The 20,833-nt window shown below is 41.9% G+C and overlaps 1 protein-coding gene across 1 annotated transcript in view; it reads right to left on the bottom strand.

The window, feature by feature from the left end:
* Window positions 1-20,833, bottom strand: part of lrrc6 (leucine rich repeat containing 6) — a 78,228-nt gene that overhangs the window by 54,035 nt on the left and 3,360 nt on the right. Inside the window, 2 exon segments of the mRNA XM_034183769.1 lie at window positions 8,664-8,842; window positions 11,107-11,279. Coding sequence (XP_034039660.1) covers window positions 8,664-8,842; window positions 11,107-11,279 — 352 coding nt within the window.

Here is a 20,833-nt window from a genome sequence, read left to right as displayed (position 1 = left end):
TCTTTCTCCTCTACTCTTCTCCCTGTGCACCAGCAGCTGCACCTCCAGGCACCAGTCTCTGAAGCTCCTGAAGTTCACGGATGATACAACCCTCAATGCACAAATCTCTGATGGGGACGAGTCTGCCTGCAGATGGGAGATCGACCACCTGGTGACCTGGTGACAGACAGAACAATCTGGAGCTCAGTGCCCTCTAGACAGTGGAGATGGTTGTTGACTTCAGAAAGAACCCAGTCCAAGCCACCCACATCACCCTGTGTGACTCTGCAGTCGCCATCGTGGATGCCTTCCACTACTTGGGGATAACCATCACTCAGGACCTCAAGTGGGAGCTGAATGTCAGCTCTCTCATCAAGAGAGCACAACAGAGGATGTACTTTCTGCAGCAGCTAAGGAAGTTCAACCTGCCAAAAACAGTGATGGACTTCTACATTGAGTCCAATCTCTGCTCTTCCATCACCATCTGATATACTGCTGCCACTGCCAAGGACAGGAGCAGACTGCAGCATTTCATCCATGCATCAGAGATGGTGATCAACGGCAGTCTACCATCCCTACAGGACCTGTATGCCTCCAGGGCCCTGAGGCAAACAAGGAAGATTGTAGCTGATCCCTCCCACCAAGGTCACAAACTTTTAGTCACCCTCCCCTCTGGCAAGAGGTTGAGGTCCATCAGGACCAAAACCTCAAGACACAATAACAGCTTCTTTCCATCTGCAGCTAGACTAATAAATAATGCCAGAGACCCCCCACTTGCCCCCGCCACTACCATAAAGTACAGATTGGTCATCCCTGCACTGAAAGGTACTGTACATCTGTAGTTGAATCACCTGTTTTTGCACAGTTCCATTTCATTATGTTATATTTATTTAACAGTGAATATAGTTTTGCCTATTTGACTCTTACTTCTTACAGAAGTGTTTTTCTTTTATTTTCTTATTGTTTATGCACCAATAGCACCAGATCAAATTCCTTGTATGTGCAAACTTACTAAATTAAATTCTGATTCTGATATGGTCAATCATTGTTTAAACAATGTGGAGTTGACTGAGCAAATTTATAACCGGTCTTCTGGAACCAAGAAAGTGGGGGAAGTCATGACACGTTCACTCAACCGGGGTTCCTGGAATACCTCCCAGGTTACCTTAGCGCCTGGAATCTGGAGATAAGCACTGGCCCCTTGAGCCACATACTTACAAACAGCACCAAATGCTGTTTGCATTTTTTTTTACATGTAATTCTGTCCTATTAAAACACAAAACATCCACACATTAAACAGCAACAACAATTCATAGTCAGGATCCCCCTCCCCAAACATTTCTGCTGCTTTTGTTTTGTAAACAACACACATGTTAATGTGTTTACGCTCCAGAATGCCATTGAATTCCTCTAACAAGATGGCCACCCAAGCTACTCGTTACTGCCAAGTGAATGATGATGTCCACTCTAGCGTTTACTCATTTTTTTGGTCCAGCCCACATAATTGTTTACTGTGGTTACCATGGTGTGAGTAGACGATGTAATCAAATAAACATTTGTGATTAATGTTTGAAGCTGCCTTTAAAGTAAATCAACAAATTGAACAGAAACAGTGTGACTCTGACTTTAAATAAATCAACTCTGTGATAAATACAGGATTGCCAACTCTCACGCATCTGGCGTGACACTCACTGTTTCAGCATCAATCTCACGCTCTCACACCCAAGCAAGAAATATCACACCAAAATAAAAAATTATCCCGTTAATTTTCTGTTGATCACTTGATTAGACCAGACCACAGCCAATTGTTTCTTAATGAAAAGAGAAGCGTTTAAGGTGCACACCCGAAACAGCTGTTAACATCTGATGACAGTGTTCTGACTGCAGTATTCTCTGATCGTTGATTTGCTAAAAACCTCTCACCTGATACGTCAGCTGCATGCGAAGAGTTCAGGGAGAATTCGAGCAAAGCTTTGAAGCTTGTTTCTAAGTTGGCAACTTTTTGGATGACAAGGTAAGCCTACTGGGCCTCATGTATCAACGTTGCGTACGGCGATATTTGAGCGTATATGCGGTGTACGCCAAAATGGCTGCGCTACTTGGCATTTATCAATGTGGTTGTTGACGTACAGTGCTGAAAATATACACCAGGTCGAGAGGTGGTGTAAATTATACACCAAAATGAACCAGCACTGGAATCCACATAAAAATGAAAATGATCAACATGATAAACAGTGCCATTATACAAATCAATGCATATGTTAAACTAGCTGGGGTACCCGGCGTTGACCAGGTTAACCTGTTTTAAGATATAATCTACAAAATATTCCAAAGTTTATATTTTGTCATAATTGTAGTTATCTTATAAGTATATATGTAGTCTGAATAGGCAAAGGTTTGAACTAAAAACCCAAAATAGGTGGAATCCCCAAACCAAGCGAGAAAACTGAATTTTGCTGCATGCAAGAAACAACAATGAAGTTCTTCAGACTTTATATTGCAGATCAAGTATGCTCATAATCATTAATCAGAATTGATGTTATGACCTTTATAACTGTTGATACATTGCAAATCTAGTTTATAAGAATGCTACAAAAATAAAATGGCTTTTACGCAAATGTTAATTTTGGATTTGAGATGTTGAATATATACACTCAACAAAAATATAAACACAACACTTTTGGTTTTGCTCCCATTTTGTATGAGATGAACTCAAAGATCTAAAACTTTTTCCACATACACAATATCACCATTTCCCTCAAATATTGTTTACAAACCAGTCTAAATCTGTGATAGTGAGCACTTCTCCTTTGCTGAGATAATCCATCCCACCTCACAGGTGTGCCATACCAAGATGCTGATTAGACACCATGGTTAGTGCACAGGTGTGTCTTAGACTGTCCACAATAAAAGGCCACTCTGAAAGGTGCAGTTTTGTTTTATTGGGGGGGGATACCAGTCAGTGTCTGGTGTGACCACCATTTGCCTCATGCAGTGCAACACATCTCCTTCGCATAGAGTTGATCAGGTTGTCAATTGTGGCCTGTGGAATGTTGGTCCACTCCTCTTCAATGGCTGTGCGAAGTTGCTGGATACTGGCAGGAACTGGAACACGCTGTCATATATGCCGGTCCAGAGCATCCCAAACATGCTCAATGGGTGACATGTCCGGTGAGTATGCCGGCCATGCAAGAACTGGGACATTTTCAGCTTCCAAGAATTGTGTACGGATCTTTGCAACATGGGGCCGTGCATTATCCTGCTGCAACATGAGGTGATGTTCTTGGATGTATGGCACAACAGTGGGCCTCAGGATCTCGTCACGGTATCTCTGTGCATTCAAAATGCCATCAATAAAATGCACCTGTGTTCTTCGTCCATAACAGACGCCTGCCCATACCATAACCCCACCGCCACCATGGGCCACTCGATCCACAACATTGACATCAGAAAACCGCTCACCCACACGACACCACACACGCTGTCTGCCATCTGCCCTGAACAGTGTGAACCGAGATTCATCCGTGAAGAGAACACCTCTCCAACGTGCCAAACGCCAGCGAATGTGAGCATTTGCCCACTCAAGTCGGTTACGACGACGAACTGGAGTCAGGTCGAGACCCCGATGAGGACGACGAGCATGCACATGAGCTTCCCTGAGACGGTTTCTGACAGTTTGTGCAGAAATTCTTTGGTTATGCAAACCGATTGTTTCAGCAGCTGTCCGAGTGGCTGGTCTCAGACGATCTTGGAGGTGAACATGCTGGATGTGGAGGTCCTGGGCTGGTGTGGTTACACATGGTCTGCGGTTGTGAGGCTGGTTGGATGTACTGCCAAATTCTCTGAAACGCCTTTGGAGACGGCTTATGGTAGAGAAATGAACATTCAATACATGAGCAACAGCTCTGGTTGACATTCCTGCTGTCAGCATGCCAATTGCACGCTCCCTCAAATCTTGCGACATCTGTGGCATTGTGCTGTGTGATAAAACTGCACCTTTCAGAGTGGCCTTTTATTGTGGGCAGTCTAAGGCACACCTGTGCACTAATCATGGTGTCTAATCAGCATCTTGATATGGCACACTTGTGAGATGGGATGGATTATCTCAGCAAAGGAGAAGTGCTCACTATCACAGATTTAGACTGGTTTGTGAACAATATTTGAGGGAAATGGTGATATTGTTGTGAAAGTGTCGTGACACGGACCCACAACAGGGGGCGTTAATGAACGGACAATGGATAAGCCAAAAGTAACAATTTAATGTTGTGAATCGCACAACGACGTACAGACAATAACAATATGGTGGACTGTCAATTATACACAAAGTGACGTGTGGGCAGGCTCGACAATAGAAGACGCCTGGCGAGAGAAGAGCCGGATCCCACACAGCTTCCACCACCAACGGAGCTGAAGAACACCGGAGCCGCCAAGCCCTGCGCCCCAGGTGGCTGCTGTCTTCAGCAGTCAGACCCGGTACTGCTGGCAGAGAACAGAGACAGTCCTGATGAGTGTGAGTTCGCACACTCAGTAATCCCACAGTCTGTATACAGTTAGGAGGGAAAACCTCCACCTCCAATCACACACTCGTGCAGCTCCTGTCTAACCACTTATCTGGTTGGGGTGTGAAGCGAAGCCGTCGCTGATCACACCAAACGCCAATCCCACAGATAAGGCAACACCCACAGGAAAACGGCTGCAAAGAAGTTCAGACTATTAGTCAGTGTTAAGTACAGCAGAGAATATTACCTGAATGGTAGCTGATTTCTCGGCGAGGAGGTGGAGTTGCAGTCCGGCCTTTATGGTAATGGTGATGAGATGAATGAGTGACAGCTGGTGCTGAGGATGAGTGACAGCTGTCACTCCCAGTGGCTCCGGCGCCCTCTCGTGCTTGAAGCCCGCACTCCAAGCAGGGCGCCATCTGGTGGTGGTGGGCCAGCAGTACCTCCTCTTCAGTGGCCCACACAACAGATATTGTGTATGTGGAAAATGTTTTAGATCTTTGAGTTCATCTCATACAAAATGGGAGCAAAACCAAAGGTGTTGCGTTTATATTTTTGTTGAGTGTATTTAAATGTAGCTTTTACTGACCAGTAGTTCTGAAGAGCCTCTTGGTAGACAATGTTCCTTGTCCTTCTGTCAGGAAAGTGGATATACAGCTGACTGGGGTTACCAACTCTGGAGCATCTGACTAACTAACTGTGGAAGATCGCAGGTTCTGCCATATTCAGGCCAGCCACATTATCAGCAAAAGTAGTGGTTTCTTTTTGCACACTTTGAGGCATTCCATCTTTAAATGGTGTAAATGTTGCCTTGCATATTTCTTAAAGTTATGCATTTATTGGTATATTTAGAGCACAAACAATCTTTTCAATTGTAAAAAAAAAGAGGTTTGACCACTAAAAACAGTTTGAGCCATGAAACATCAACATACCAAAACTATTAGATCAACCCCAAAGCTAGTGCACTATTATAATAGGACAGCAGGTTGTGAAGAGTTGATAAATAACAAAATTTAACTTATGATATTTACATCATAATGAGCAGCCTATATACAACGCGACATTGGAGAACACAGGCTCTATGCCCGCTTACTGGCTGATTGAAAGGGTGCTGCCCCATCAGCAGTTAGAACTACATCACTTTTTCAAATGATCTGCAGAGTGCCATTGTGATACAGAAAACATGCGTTTGCCTGATACATTATGATCAACGCTAGGCAAGTGATACACATCATGTACACTTGACACCTTTATTTTTAGAAAATGTGCAAATGTTTAGAAATACATGTACAAATTGCAAGAAAAGACAAAGCTTGATATTTTATCCAGTAAACTTTTAAAGTTTAATTTACAGCCTTCCAGTAAACTTTTAAAGTTTAATTTACAGCTAGTGGTTGAAAGCTCTCTGCTAAGAGTGAAAACCTTCATTCCAAGAAGGAATAGGCTGTATTCTGATAAGTATTATATCATAATGATTGTGTATAAGTTTTATCAAAATTCATGTGGATTGAACCCCCCCCCCTTTCTTTGCCGTCTTCCTGCCTTCCATGTCATAAAATGAGGGTGCGTCTGAAGCGGAGTCTGAATATTTATGGGCGTGTTCATTATAATTACGATTGTTTTCACCCCCCGCATTTATCAAGGTCACGTCAGGGGTACGCCGGAAATGGGCAGGTGCGCACTGCTTGATACATGTCACGGCAACTTTGGTGTACTTCAAATTTACACCGTAAATTTACGCCACAAGTGCGCAATGTTGATACATGAGGCCCAATGGGCCTTAATTGAGAGAGTGACATCAACTCAGAACATGGCGCCATTTTGGTTCCAACTGCGCTGAACTATTGAATGAACCTTTAATGTTTCCAACATTTTTTAAATTCATTTAATCACATACAGCAACACATCCAGGTACAGGATACATACATAGATACAGATACATACAGCTATCAAAACAAATATAAAAATAGTTAAGCTATCAAATTTACATAAATTTACAATTTATGATGATTTATTTAATTAATTTAAAGTCTGATTTAATGACATGTGTGACAGTTTTAAAGTTCTCCGTCTCTGGATTATACTTTATTCTGGACTAATTTGACCCTCAACAAGCTTTTCTTTCTACAATCATCACCTCCAAATCAAAGATAAACTGAACAATTGCCTCTTTTACCGACTTCGTGCTGTAAATGTGCAGACATTTCTGATCCATTTGTAATCAGCGTGCGCACCGCAAATACTATTATAATATGATGGCAGACGAAGGAGTGAAAACAGAAAAGTGTCAAAACTAGCCTTTTGTGTCTGATTTAACAGGTGTACATCCAGACTGTAGGTCCGAGTCTGAGCACGGTGTGAAAATATAAACGGTCTGTCCTTTAATCACAGAAATGACTCCAGTCCCACTTTCCTCAAATCAGCAAGTGTCAGTGCTGAACTTTAATTTGTACCTCTGTTACATTGCATGTCCAGACTGCTCGGGGTTTTTAATGGAAATACATTGCGATTGGATGGACATTTCATCCGATGTGAGCGAAAATCCATTATACAAAATCCATTATATACAGTGTTTATTAGATGAAAAACAATACAAAAACTTTGGGACTTTTTTGTCCGGTTATTGTGAATATCTGGCTTATATGATGATGGTTTAGGTGAGTTTTACTGTACATGGGACTGAATAATAAATTTACCACTCAAAGCTTTGATGATGATGTCGGCTTCCATCCCACATGGCTGACTTTATTTTCCCAAATTTTTCTTCTGTTTCGATCTGAAAGGAATCTGTACATCTTGAAGCCCTTGTTGTGTCTATTTGTGCATCCAAATGCACAGCAACCCGGAATTTTCAGCGAATAAATAAATAAAATAGCTGGATTTACATGCAGACAGATTAACAGGGAACGCTATTTTGAATCCAAGATGGCACCATGAGTCATGTGGCCCGTTTTTTTGAATCCTCATGTCACCACTTTCTCAATAAAGGCACTCTAGGTAAGCCAGTATAATCTATTGTCTAATAAAATTGGGTCTGTTGTCACCACAGACTTAGCCTAATCAGTAAACTGTGTGTTGACACAGTAGGCTACAGAGTTCAACAAGTTTCAAACTAGGTAATTTAAAGGACATGTTGTAGGTTAATGTCCTAGTTAGCAAGTATTCATGATTTTATGTCTATCCGTGTACATGCACTAAAAAATGTGCTCTGATGTATTTTGTTGCTAAATTATTACTGATGAAGAAACCAAAGCGCTTTGAACCACTGAATCAATATGAAGCAATTGTGTTGAAATGGTTCAGTGTTTAGAGTATTTGATACGATTAAGTATGGTGACATCTGCTGGCCAAACTTTAACACAGAACTTGCATGGAACAATTAAACAGGGCATGTTATGTATGTTAAGTAATCAAGGTTCTATGTGCATCTCGAAATTTTTGACTGTATTTTCATTTAAAGACATTAGCAATATAGTTGTGTTATAATTTGATTGTGCCATAATAAAATACTGTATGTAACAGAGGGGCTTCAAAAGATTTTTATTAATAAAAAAAAAAAAATAACATTCCCATCTCTCCTTGCAAATTCACTGCAGAAAATGGTTCTGGGAAGCATTAGCATGGCTAAAGCCCTTCAGCTTCTGGGGGGCTTTGCCTCCCAGACTCCCCAAACTGGGCCTCTTGACCCCCAGTCAACTTTAGCATTTTTCTTTATTTGCCATTCACACAGACCTGTAGATGACATTGCTGAAATATTTCAGAAAAAGGAGGATGGAGAAGAATCAAGCAGAGTTTCCCTTATATTATTATTTTTATTAGTAAACGAGAACTTTTTTAAATAGGGTTAGGGTTATCAAGAATTTTCGGTGCACGCTATGTGCACGCAGAGTCTCACTCCAGCCAAAGTCCCAAAGTTGGCAACCCTGTAAATATCCAGTGAATAATAATGACTTGTTGTGTAAATTATTGATTTATTGCATTGTTCAATAAAATAACAAGACTGAATTGTTTGAATTTAATTAAATTGTCAATTATTAATATATAGCCTGACCCTTTAATAATTTAATTTAATGTTCTTTTATTATTTTTACCCTTCTGATTGTTAAAGTTGCCCACATGAACATAACCTCTGTGCAATCTAAAGAAGTTAAAGGTCATATCACTGAGGTACCGGCGTCAGCATACCAGTGACTGTCAAAGACCGGTTCTGCCTCCACATCATCTGTCCTCTGCGCCTCCTCTTTCTCCTGAGTTCTCCTTTGCAGGTAATCCTGCTCCTGCTCATCAACCCGCCTCCTCACCTCCTCCAGTCCCTGAGCAACTTGGATCCTTTCTGACCGGCTGATCTCCTTCCCATCCAGACACTGAGAACAGAATCAAGTTCAAAGTTCTAAACTCTGATCTGGATTTCACTAATCTTCAGTCCAGACTGAACCAGTCTGCTTTTAGTTCTCAACCATCTGTCAACTAAAAAGACATCTTTAAAAAATGAACAAAACCAGCTTTTTACTTTGCACATTTTTGTCCAGTGAAATGTTTGGCTTTATTAACTGATCTACAGAACAATCTCACTTTATTAAAAAAAAATTTAAAAAATCATGAGATTTTATTTGTTTTTCTGTTAGCTTTAAAATATACAAATATAAAAAAAGAAGTATGACTGTGTGTTGGTTCTTTGAAGTAAAGTGCGGTCTGCAGCATTCTCGGGTGCCCAGGGTGAGGGTATTAAAGGCTCCAGCTCTCAAATAACGGCTGAAACAAAAATTTCCTCCAAAAACAGACCTGTCTCCTTCGTTACCATTGCTGTTCATTAGCTGATGCTCACTTGTACTGTGAAACCTGAAGAGGCTTGTGCATGTCCTCAGAGTGAGGACTAAAGGTAGAGAGACGTATCTGCAGCTTCAGCTTAGTTTTAGCAACTTCAGCATTGAGTTTTAATATTATGATGCCCCAGGGTACTGTTCTAGGTCTACTTTGATTTACTATTTCTCGGGGTTTGACTTTGTTTAGTTATCTGTTTTTATGTTCTCTGGTCTGTTTGTTATTTTTTCAGTCATTGGTTTTCTGCATGTTTATTCTCTTGCTGGGTTTTTCTGCTTTGGTCTGTCTGTTGCTATCTCTCTTGTCTGTCTCTTGGTTCTTGGTGGTGGGTGTTTTCTCTCTCTGGCCACACCCTTATTATGGCGCTTTCCATGCACACCTGTTCTTGATTTGCTGCTCATCACCTGGGGTTATAAGTATAAGCTCACTGGGTGTGTTATTCCTTCACCAGATTGTTGTGCCTTGTGCCACTTTCCAGCTTGTACCTGTGTTCCATAGTCCTGCCTGCCTCCTTCTGTGTTCCTGACCTCCAGCCTGTTGCAACGACCATGCCTTAAGCCTAATGTTTTTTTGTACTCCTGCTTTTCCTGGACTGCCTACTTGTGTACCGACCTCTGCTATCCACCCAAGTAAAGCCTTTTTACAACCAGAGCTGTTTGTTTGACCGTGTATTTATGTCTAACAATTCCTGACCATCCATCCTGATACTATTTACATAAACTGTTTGGGAGATAATCTACAAAACTTTTTTCCCTTTTTTTTTGCAGATGATTTTTAAGCAGCTATAATGAACAAAGTTTTTCAGCATCTGCAAACTACTTTTAATCGAGTTCAAACTCATCAATTCAATAATGGAAATTATAGGAAGGACTGTTTTACTTTTATTGCTGGAGAAACAGTAGTTGATGCAACATTTCGGGCTGCTCTTGATTCTGGTGCTCGGTTGAATGCACAGTTCAGTGTCTTCATATGTTGGACAGTGTGCATCATGGAACTTTAAGGTTCATAAATTGCAGATCCCTGACTCATCATTATATGCTGTACTACTATAAAATCAACAGACCTTCTCTGTCTGTTTGTCACTGGCATATTTTTATTTACAAGACTATTTTAGGTTGACTCTGCTGTTATTTAAGTGTATTTCTGTCTTAAAACATGGCACATATGGGTTAAGGTCTCAATATATCATCCTGATGACTGTTCCGAAACTATGGACTGAATTGGCAAAGAAAGCCTTCAAGTTTTCAGCACCATCTGCTTGGAATTGTCTCCAGAATAAACTCAATCTTCAAGATCTAGTTGAATTGATCCAATGAATTTAAAGGAGTTAGAGTCTATTGAAATTTGTAAATATTTTGACTGATGATATTGAGTTTTCACTGCGTTTTGGTTGGATTTCAGTTTGAGGTGTAATTTGCTGTCATTTTTGGCCAGTTCTCTCTTGAAAAGGTGTTTTTATCTAAACAGTAGTAACCTGTTAAAAAATAACTTAAATTTTAAAAAAATGACAAACTATTTTGAGTCTCAAATAAATTGCTGTTTGCCACGTCAGCTCCCCCCTTTGGGTGGGGGGGAGGGGTGTTCATATGTCACAGAAAAGTAAAACCAGCTGTTTTAGGGCTAATTTAGCAAAAAGCATCCCTGCAGTCAGTGAACTGTGAGATTAAGCAAATATTTAACATGAAACACAAACATATATATAACTGTTAGAGGCCAATAAACACTGACTGGCACAATATGACCCCTTCATGTGGAAATGGTGAACGGTGGCACCCACTGATGTCATGGGAATAGAGGATAAAGATACCTGCAGTTGTGGGAGAGCGGCCACAACATACTGTCTGTAGCCATCAAACTGTGCACAGGGATTCCCAAGCAGGAAGAGTTCCCTGAGGTGGATGTTGTGTTGGAGTGACACCACGCTGCTCAGAAGACCCACAAAGTTCAGTGTCAGATCCAGTTTCTGCAGACTCTCACATCCTACAACACACCCACAGAGTCCATGTCAAAAAGAACAAAGTACTGCAGAGGAAAGCGCCTTGGGGCAACTGTTTGTTGTGATTTGGCGCTATATAAAAAAAATTGATTGATTGATTGACACACACCAATTTACTACCCATCACCAGAGTTTTAAAACCCATTAGTTTGATGAGAGATTTGTAAATGGTGTAGCTTTTCCCTTCTAGATTCTAGAAGGGTTAAAGATTTCCCATCTAGATTCCTTCTAGATGGGCAGGTGATCATCTAGTGATTAAGCATTGGGCTTGAGACCAAAGGATCCTCAGTTCAAACCCCAGCCTGACCAGAAAATCACTATGGGCCCTTGGGCAAAGTCTTTAATCCCCAAGTTGCTCCCGGTGTGTAGTGAGCACCTTGTGTGGCAGCACCCTGACATTCGTGTGTGAATGAGTGAATGTAAGGTGTTTTGAGTGTCTGATGCAGATGGAAAAGGGCTATATAAATGCAGTCCATTTACCATTCAAGTCAACATGTTGATAGCTAAAATAATTTTGGCTTAGATCATCGATCATAGTGAACATGTGAAGAGCTTATGGAGTCATGAGGTCAAAGGTCAGAAGTGTCTGGTGTCACTGATATCTTTGCAGGAGAACAAAGGTCCAAGTCTTTATGGTCCTGGTGCTTCTTGTCTTACTGCATGCTTGTGAGACTTGGACTCTAACCAGTGGTCTACAACAACAGCTGGATGTCTTTGGTACCAGGTATCTTCAGAGGATACTTGGGCACTGCTGGAATGACTTTGTGTCAAACAAATGTTGACTCAGGGAGGCACAGAGGAGGAGGATCACTTACATTGTGAAGAAACATCAGCTGTGACATTCTGCCCATGTGCCGTGTTTCTCTCTGTACGTGACCCAGCACACGTGCCTCAGTGTTGATAATGCCAGCAGCTTGAGAAGGTCAAGGACACGCTCACATTTCACCTGGCTACAGCAGATAGATTAGATGGTTACTCTGGAGAAATGGGGATGGACCAACATCCTGCCTGGATAATTGACATCCAACCCAAGATAGTTCCGTAGTGTGGTGGATGTGGTGATACGTCGTAGCACCAGCTCATGATAATGTGATGACTAACAGATGACAAGTTGAAACCTTTTAAATCATTCTAAAGTCAGTTTTAATCAGAAAATAAGGTGATAATTGGCTTGTCGTTACTGATGCTCTGAAATGACGTAGGCAGCAGCTGCTGCGGCGCTCTGATCTCTTCCTCCATCTTTTATTATGAAATAATGCTGAATTTATGTGGAAATGATTGTTGTACAAAAGCTTCAGATATGTGTCGCTGAGACAGATGATGACTGGAGTGCAGTTTGAAGCAAAAACAAGGTGATAATCAGTGAATCGCTGGTGACGCTCAGACATGACGCTGCTTAGGAACAGCTGTCTGAAGCCTGCGCTCTACTGAGAATGCGACCACCTGAGTACGGATGCACCGATCCACAATTTTTCACTTCCGATCTGATCCAGATACCTGAATTTAGATATCTGACGATATCGATATGTTTCCGATCCGATACCAGAGCTGTTTGTTTTAATATCATTATTAATTATAATAATAACAATAATAACAATATATACACTCAACAAAAATATAAACGCAACACTTTTGGTTTTGCTCCCATTTTGTATGAGATGAACTCAAAGATCTAAAACTTTTTCCACATACACAATATCACCATTTCCCTCAAATATTGTTCACAAACCAGTCTAAATCTGTGATAGTGAACACTTCTCCTTTGCTGAGATAATCCATCCCACCTCACAGGTGTGCCATATCAAGATGCTGATTAGACACCATGATTAGTGCACAGGTGTGCCTTAGACTGCCCACAATAAAAGGCCACTCTGAAAGGTGCAGTTTTGTTTTATTGGGGGGGGATACCAGTCAGTATGTGGTGTGACCACCATTTGCCTCATGCAGTGCAACACATCTCCTTCGCATAGAGTTGATCAGGTTGTCAACTGTGGCCTGTGGAATGTTGGTCCACTCCTCTTCAATGGCTGTGCGAAGTTGCTGGATATTGGCAGGAACTGGTACACGCTGTCATATACGCTGGTCCAGAGCATCCCAAACATGCTCAATGGGTGACATGTCCGGTGAGTATGCCGGCCATGCAAGAACTGGGGACATTTTCAGCTTCCAAGAATTGTGTACAGATCTTTGCAACATGGGGCCGTGCATTATCCTGCTGCAACATGAGGTGATGTTCTTGGATGTATGGTACAACAATGGGCCTCAGGATCTCGTCACGGTATCTCTGTGCATTCTAAATGCCATCAATAAAATGCACCTGTGTTCTTCGTCCATAACCAGACGCTGCCCAAACCATAACCCCACCGCCACCATGGGGCCACTCGATCCACAACATTGACATCAGAAAACCGCTCACCCACACGACGCCACACACGCTGTCTGCCATCTGCCCTGAACAGTGTGAACGGGGATTCATCCGTGAAGAGAACACCTCTCCAACGTGCCAAACGCCAGCGAATGTGAGCATTTGCCCACTCAAGTCGATTACGACGACGAACTGGAGTCAAGTCGAGACCCCGATGAGGACGACAAGCATGCAGATGAGCTTCCCTGAGACGGTTTCTGACAGTTTGTGCAGCAATTCTTTGGTTATGCAAACCGATTGTTTCAGCAGCTGTCCGAGTGGCTGGACTCAGACGATCTTGGAGGTGAACATGCTGGATGTGGAGGTCCTGGGCTGGTGTGGTTACACGTGGTCTGCGGTTGTGAGGCTGGTTGGATGTACTGCCAAATTCTCTGAAACGCCTCTGGAGACGGCTTATGGTAGAGAAATGAACATTCAATACACGAGCAACAGCTCTGGTTGACATTCCTGCTGTCAGCATGCCAATTGCACGCTCCCTCAAATCTTGTAACATATGTGGCATTGTGCTGTGTGATAAAACTGCACCTTTCAGATTTCAATGAAGCTTTATTGATATGGGAGACATATGTTTACATTATCAAAGCAAGTGTTAAGAGTAAAAATTAAGTCCTCTCTCTGTCTGTCTGACTCCCTCTGTCTGTCTTTCTCCCTCTCTCTGTCTGTCTGTCTCTCTCTGTCTGGTTCACTCCCTCTGTCTGTATGTCTCTCTCTCTGTGTCTGTCTGTCTCCCTCTCTCTCTGTCTGTCTCTCTCCCTCTGTCTGTCTGTTTCCCTCCCTCTATCTGTCTGTCTCTCTCTCTCTGTCTCTCTGCCCCCTCTCTCTCCCTCGCTCTCTCTCTCTCTCTCTCCATTGCTCTCTCTGTCTGTCTCTTTATCTCCTTTGCTCTCTCTGTCTCTCTCTCGCTCGCTGTTTTCCTGCTGAGCAAACACAAAGCCTTTCAACTGTAAAATAAACTGTAAATTTCTAAATGTATCATCAGCGGCACTCATGCGAGTAACTGTGTAAACACTGAAGGATTTTGGTGGAGTTTTTTCCACAATCAGTGGAGAGAAAGTGAATCTCTGTTCATCTGTCCTCCTCAGCTGTGCTCTGAGCTGCTGTTAAAGCGTTTCACAGCCTCGGGACATTGAAGCGGCTGATTTTTCAGTAACAATACAGTTCATTTTTCAGAAAATCCATGCTCGGCGGCACAGACCATTTGAACCCGAGAGCTGGGCGGAAATTTGCCGTTACTGATGGCTTAAAACTCTCGGCTGCAGTGAGCAGAAGAAACAGCTCGGCTTCAGCTCAGAAACCTCCCTGTCCACTCTTCCCATTCAGCAGTAAACAGAGCAGAGAGCAGGCAGCACCAGATGTTTCACAGATGTGGTTTCTTACCGGTATTGGAAAATCTCGCAGGTTGGATCGGGAAATTCCGATCCACAAACAGTGTTGGCAAAGTAACTTTGAAAAGTTACTTCATTAGTTACTTTATACAGTTATATTTTACAGTTACTTTATACAATTACTTCATTAGCAGCTGCAGACAACTTGTCGGCAGCTGCTGAATGTAATTAATAAAGTAACTCATAATCTAATTTGGTTATTTTTAAGATTTAGTACTCATCATAAAGCTGCTAATGAAGTAACTGCATAAAGTAACTATATAAAAGCAACTAAAAAAGTAACTAAAAAAGTAACTTGTCAAAGTTACTTTCCAACACTGTCCGTGAATTATGTCGGATTGGCCCGAACTCTACTCCTATTCCAGCCCAAATCAATTGTAAACACGGCAGAGATCGAGCTGTTTTCGGATTATATTTTTTTTTTCTAATGTGGAGCTTTTTTGTGAAGTCCAGCCCGAAGGTGATTCTGAAGAGATCGCTGAAGAAGCTGCGGGGAATACAGCCTTATTGTTTTGTACTTTATTTAGACGACAATGAGGGAGATGAAACCTTGGAAGACCTTCAGTCTGACAACAGTGACAATATTGGCAAAGTTCAGAACACAGAATGGTGATTATAACAAAAAATGAATGCAGGCTGATTTTGGCATGTGGGCGGGATGATAACTAATAGTTTGGATTTTTTTTTTTTTGATAGGTCATAATCGACTGATAAGGCCCCATTAAAAAATGTTAGTTTACCATCCTTGACATCAAAAAAAGTGATGAAGATGTGCAGGGTTTTTTTATGATTTGTTTTTTCTTAGAAAACAGGTATATATATTTCAAACCTGAAAAATTATTAGTACGTGGCACGTGCTGGTCATACTGGCAGGTTTTGCCGTGCCAGATCTATCTCGAGGTCCCTGTATGCTCTCAAATCGTTTCGGATCCTGTTTTGCCACCATCGGAATATTTAAATTGCAGTGAGATGGTCCTCAGATTGCACATGGATCACCGTCGGATAGGTGTCCCATCTCAATGGCGCCCGGAGAGTTTTGAACATGTGCATCACACTTGGGGCCACTGGCCAATTTTGACCAACTGTATGGGCGTTCCGCAGATGGCTGTCAGAACGTTTTGGAACTGAAAATCTGTACACTCTTCGGATGTGTGCCGATTCGTCATTCTGACGCCATTCTGCATGATACTGGCTATGTGTGATTGGGGAATACACTTCGAATGCCATTCGATATGCCTCTACCTCGAATTTGAGGGAGCGTGCAATTGGCATGCTGACAGCAGGAATGTCAACCAGAGCTAGCTGGAGGTACTTCCTGTCTTCGGAGTGAGATTGCATCAGAATTTTGGCTCTCTGTTGGGACTGTTTACACAGAGACCTGCTACCTGCTGCTTTGGACTTTGAACTAACAGTCTTTTTCAAGACTTTTTTACTTTTTTACCTTTTTACTTTTTTACTTTTTTTACTGTGCTCCAACGCTAAGGAAGACCTCTACGGTCGAAACATCGCGACGGAGCACTTTTATCAGCTAACTTTCATCAGCGTTGGCAAGCTAACTAGCTTGCTAACGCTTTCGTTTTTATTTATTTATTTTTTTTTTTAGCACTGTTGTCGTGCGTTACCTGTGCTGCTCCACAGCGTGTTTAGTCGATTTTTATTTTATTTTAGCACCGTTGTCGTGCGTTCGCTGTTGCCGTGCGTTACCTGTGCTGCTTCATGGCCTGTTTGGTGCCTTAATTAAGGCACTCCTTCTGCTGAATCACCTCTAAATTATTTACACATTATTCACTTTGTGTGTTTTTAGGAATCCGCTAGGTTGCGTAGCTACTAGCTCTTAGGCGATTTAGCATGGCGGCTTCTCCTGTCTCTCCCGTACTTTTCTGCTCTGGGTGTGAAATGTTTAGTTATTCCTCGGCCTCCCTTTAGCAGTAACGGTACTTGTAATAAGTGCAGCTTATTCGTAGCTTGGAGGCCAGGCTGGGCGAATTGGAGACTCTGCTCCGCACCGTTGGAAAATTCTACAGCTAGCCAGGCCCCTGTAGTCGGTGTGGACCAAGGGTAGCTTAGCCGCCGTTAGTTCCCCCCTGGCAGATCCCGGGCCAGTGCGGGAAAGCAGGCTGACTGGGTGACTGTGAGGAGGAAGCGTAGCCCTAAACAGAAGCCCCGTGTACACCGTCAACCCGTTCACATCTCTAACCGTTTTTCCCCACTCGACGATCACTCGCCGGGAGTCAAACTCTGGTTATTGGCGACTGTTTTGAGAATGTGAAGTTAGCGACCCAGCAAACCATGTCAATTGTCTTCCGGGGCCAGAGCAGGCGACATCGAAGACATTTGAAATTGCTGGCTAAGGCTAAGCGTAAATTTGGTAAGATTGTATTCAGTCGGCAAGTAATTACACTCGGTTAATGCCAATCGGAGGTCCTAAAATTAACATTGAATCGGTGTGTAACTTTGCAAAAACAATGTCGGACTCTGTTGTTTTCTCTGGGCCCCTCCCAATCAACCGGGGTGACATGTTTAGCCGCATGTTCTCCTTGAATTGCTGGTTGTCTGAGTGGTGTCCAAAAAATGAGGTGGGCTTCATTGATAATTGGCAAGCTTTCTGGGAAAACCTGGTCTTGTTAGGAGAGACGGCATCCATCCCACTTTGGATGGAGCAGCTCTCATTTCTAGAAATCTGGCCAATTTTCTTGGATCCTCCAAACTGTGACTGTCCAGCGTTGGGACCAGGAGGCAGAGCTGTGGTCTTATACACCTGTCTGCAGCTTCTCTCCCCCTGCCGTCCCCTCGTTGCCCCGTCCCCGTGGAGACGGTGCCTGCTCCCAGGCCACCAATAATCAGCAAAAATCTATTTAAGCATAAAAATTCAAAAAGAAAAAATAATATAGCACCTTCAATTGCACCACAGACTAAAACAGTTAAATGTGGTCTATTAAACATTAGGTCTCTCTCTTCTAAGTCCCTGTTGGTAAATGATATAATAATTGATCAACGTATTGATTTATTCTGCCTAACAGAAACCTGGTTACAGCAGGATGAATATGTTAGTTTAAATGAGTCAACACCCCCGAGTCACACTAACTGTCAGAATGCTCGTAGCACGGGCCGGGGCGGAGGATTAGCAGCAATCTTCCATTCCAGCTTATTAATTAATCAAAAACCTAGACAGAGCTTTAATTCATTTGAAAGCTTGTCTCTTAGTCTTGTCCATCCAAATTGGAAGTCTCAAAAACCAGTTTTATTTGTTATTATCTATCGTCCACCTGGTCGTTACTGTGAGTTTCTCTGTGAATTTTCAGACCTTTTGTCTGACTTAGTGCTTAGCTCAGATAAGATAATTATAGTGGGCGATTTTAACATCCACACAGATGCTGAGAATGACAGCCTCAACACTGCATTTAATCTATTATTAGACTCTATTGGCTTTGCTCAAAAGTAAATGAGTCCACCCACCACTTTAATCATATCTTAGATCTTGTTCTGACTTATGGTATGGAAATAGAAGACTTAACAGTATTCCCTGAAAACTCCCTTCTGTCTGATCATTTTTTAATAACATTTACATTTACCCTGATGGACTACCCTGCAGTGGGGAATAAGTTTCATTACACTAGAAGTCTTTCAGAAAGCGCTGTAACTAGGTTTAAGGATATGATTCCTTCTTTATGTTCTCTAATGTCATATACCAACACAGAGCAGAGTAGCTACCTAAACTCTGTAAGGGAGTTAGAGTATCTCGTCAATAGTTTACATCCTCATTGAAGACAACCTTGGATGCTGTAGCTCCTCTGAAAAAGAGAGCTTTAAATCAGAAGGGTCTGACTCCGTGGTATAACTCACAAACTCGTAGCTTAAAGCAGATAACCCGTAAGTTGGAGAGGAATGGCGTCTCACTAATTTAGAAGATCTTCACTTAGCCGGAAAAAGAGTTTGTTGCTCTATAAAAAGCCCTCCGTAAGCTAGGACATCTTTCTACTCATCACTAATTGAAGAAAATAAGAACCAACCCCAGGTTTCTTTCAGCACTGTAGCCAGGCTGACAAAGAGTCAGAGCTCTATTGAGCTGAGTATTCCATTAACTTTAACTAGTAATGACTTCATGACTTTCTTTGCTAACAAATTTTGACTATTAGAGAAAAAATTACTCATAACCATCCCAAAGATGTATTGTTATCTTTGGCTGCTTTCAGTGATGCCGGGATTTGGTTTAGACTCTTATCTCTCCGATTGTTCTGTCTGATTTATTTTCATTAGTTACTTCATCCAAACCATCAACATGTTTATTAGACCCATTCTGCCAGGCTGCTCAAGGAAGTCCTACCATTATTCAATGCTTCAATCTTAAATATGATCAATCTATCTTTGTTAGTGGTTATGTACCACAGGCCTTTAAGGTGGCAGTAATTAAACCATTACTTAAAAGCCATCACTTGACCCAGCTATCTTAGCTAATTATAGGCCAATCTCCAACCTTCTTTTCTCTCAAAGATTCTTGAGAGGGTAGTTGTAAAACAGCTAACTGATCACATGCAGAGGAATGGTCTATTGAAGAGTTTCAGTCAGGTTTAGAATTCATCATAGTACAGAAACAGCATTAGTGAAGGTTACAAATGATCTTCTTATGGCTTCGGACAGTGGACTTATCTCTGTGCTTGTTTTGTTGGACCTCAGTGCTGCTTTTGATACTGCTGACCATAAAATTTTATTACAGAGATTAGAGCATGTCATAGGTATTAAAGCACTGCGCTGCGGGGGGTGTGAATCATATTTGTCAATAGATTACAGTTTGTTTCAATGTAAATGGGGAATCTTCTTCACAGACTAAAGTTAATTATGGAGTTCCACAAGGTCCTGTGCTAGGACCAATTTTATTCACTTTATACATGCTTCCCTTAGGCAGCATTATTAGACGGTATTGCTTAAATTTTCATTGTTACGCAGATGATACCCAGCTTTATCTATCCATGAAGCCAGAGGATACACACCAATTAGCTAAACTGCAGGATTGTCTTACAGACATAAAGACATGGATGACCTCTAATTTCCTCAGTAAGAGATAATAATGTGGTATAATTTTCAATATGATTGAGCATTTTTAAATTTTAACACCTGTGTAATTCATCAATTGTCCCTGACCTGACCGCCTATTGAAAATTCAAGTAGCCAGGAGTATTTGAAGGATTGTTTCAGTTACCTGCTGCACTAGGCAAATAGAAACTGTTTGGCGTCACTGTAGCCTAGCGATCATTTTAGCATCTTTACAGATAATCTGTGTGAATCTAAATGCAGATGTGAATCTACATCTGTTACACTCAAAATTACATTCAGACAGCAGTAATGTAAATTTCAACAGAAATACTATTAATGTCTCTTTTGTTTTTGTTAGGCTTTTAGTCTCTTTTGTGTCGATTTGGTGGCTATACATTGTGTTGTTTCATTACCCCAAACATCAGAAAATAATAAAATGACACATTTCATCATTACTGGATTGAGGGGTATTCATTCATTCATTCATCACCAACCGCTTAGTCCAATCAAGGGTCGCGGGGGGCTGGAGCCTATCCCAGCAGTCACAGGGCGCGAGGCGGGGTACACCCAGGACAGGACGCCAGTCTGTCGCAGGGCCACAAACAAACACACACACACACACACACACACACACACACACACACACACACACACACACACACACACACACACACACACACACACACCTAAGGACAAT

Source organism: Thalassophryne amazonica, chromosome 12, assembly GCF_902500255.1.
Source record: "Thalassophryne amazonica chromosome 12, fThaAma1.1, whole genome shotgun sequence".
Lineage (NCBI taxonomy): Eukaryota > Metazoa > Chordata > Actinopteri > Batrachoidiformes > Batrachoididae > Thalassophryne > Thalassophryne amazonica.
The sequence above is the reverse complement of the archived record's forward strand: the minus strand, read 5'-3'. Positions and strand labels throughout refer to the sequence as shown.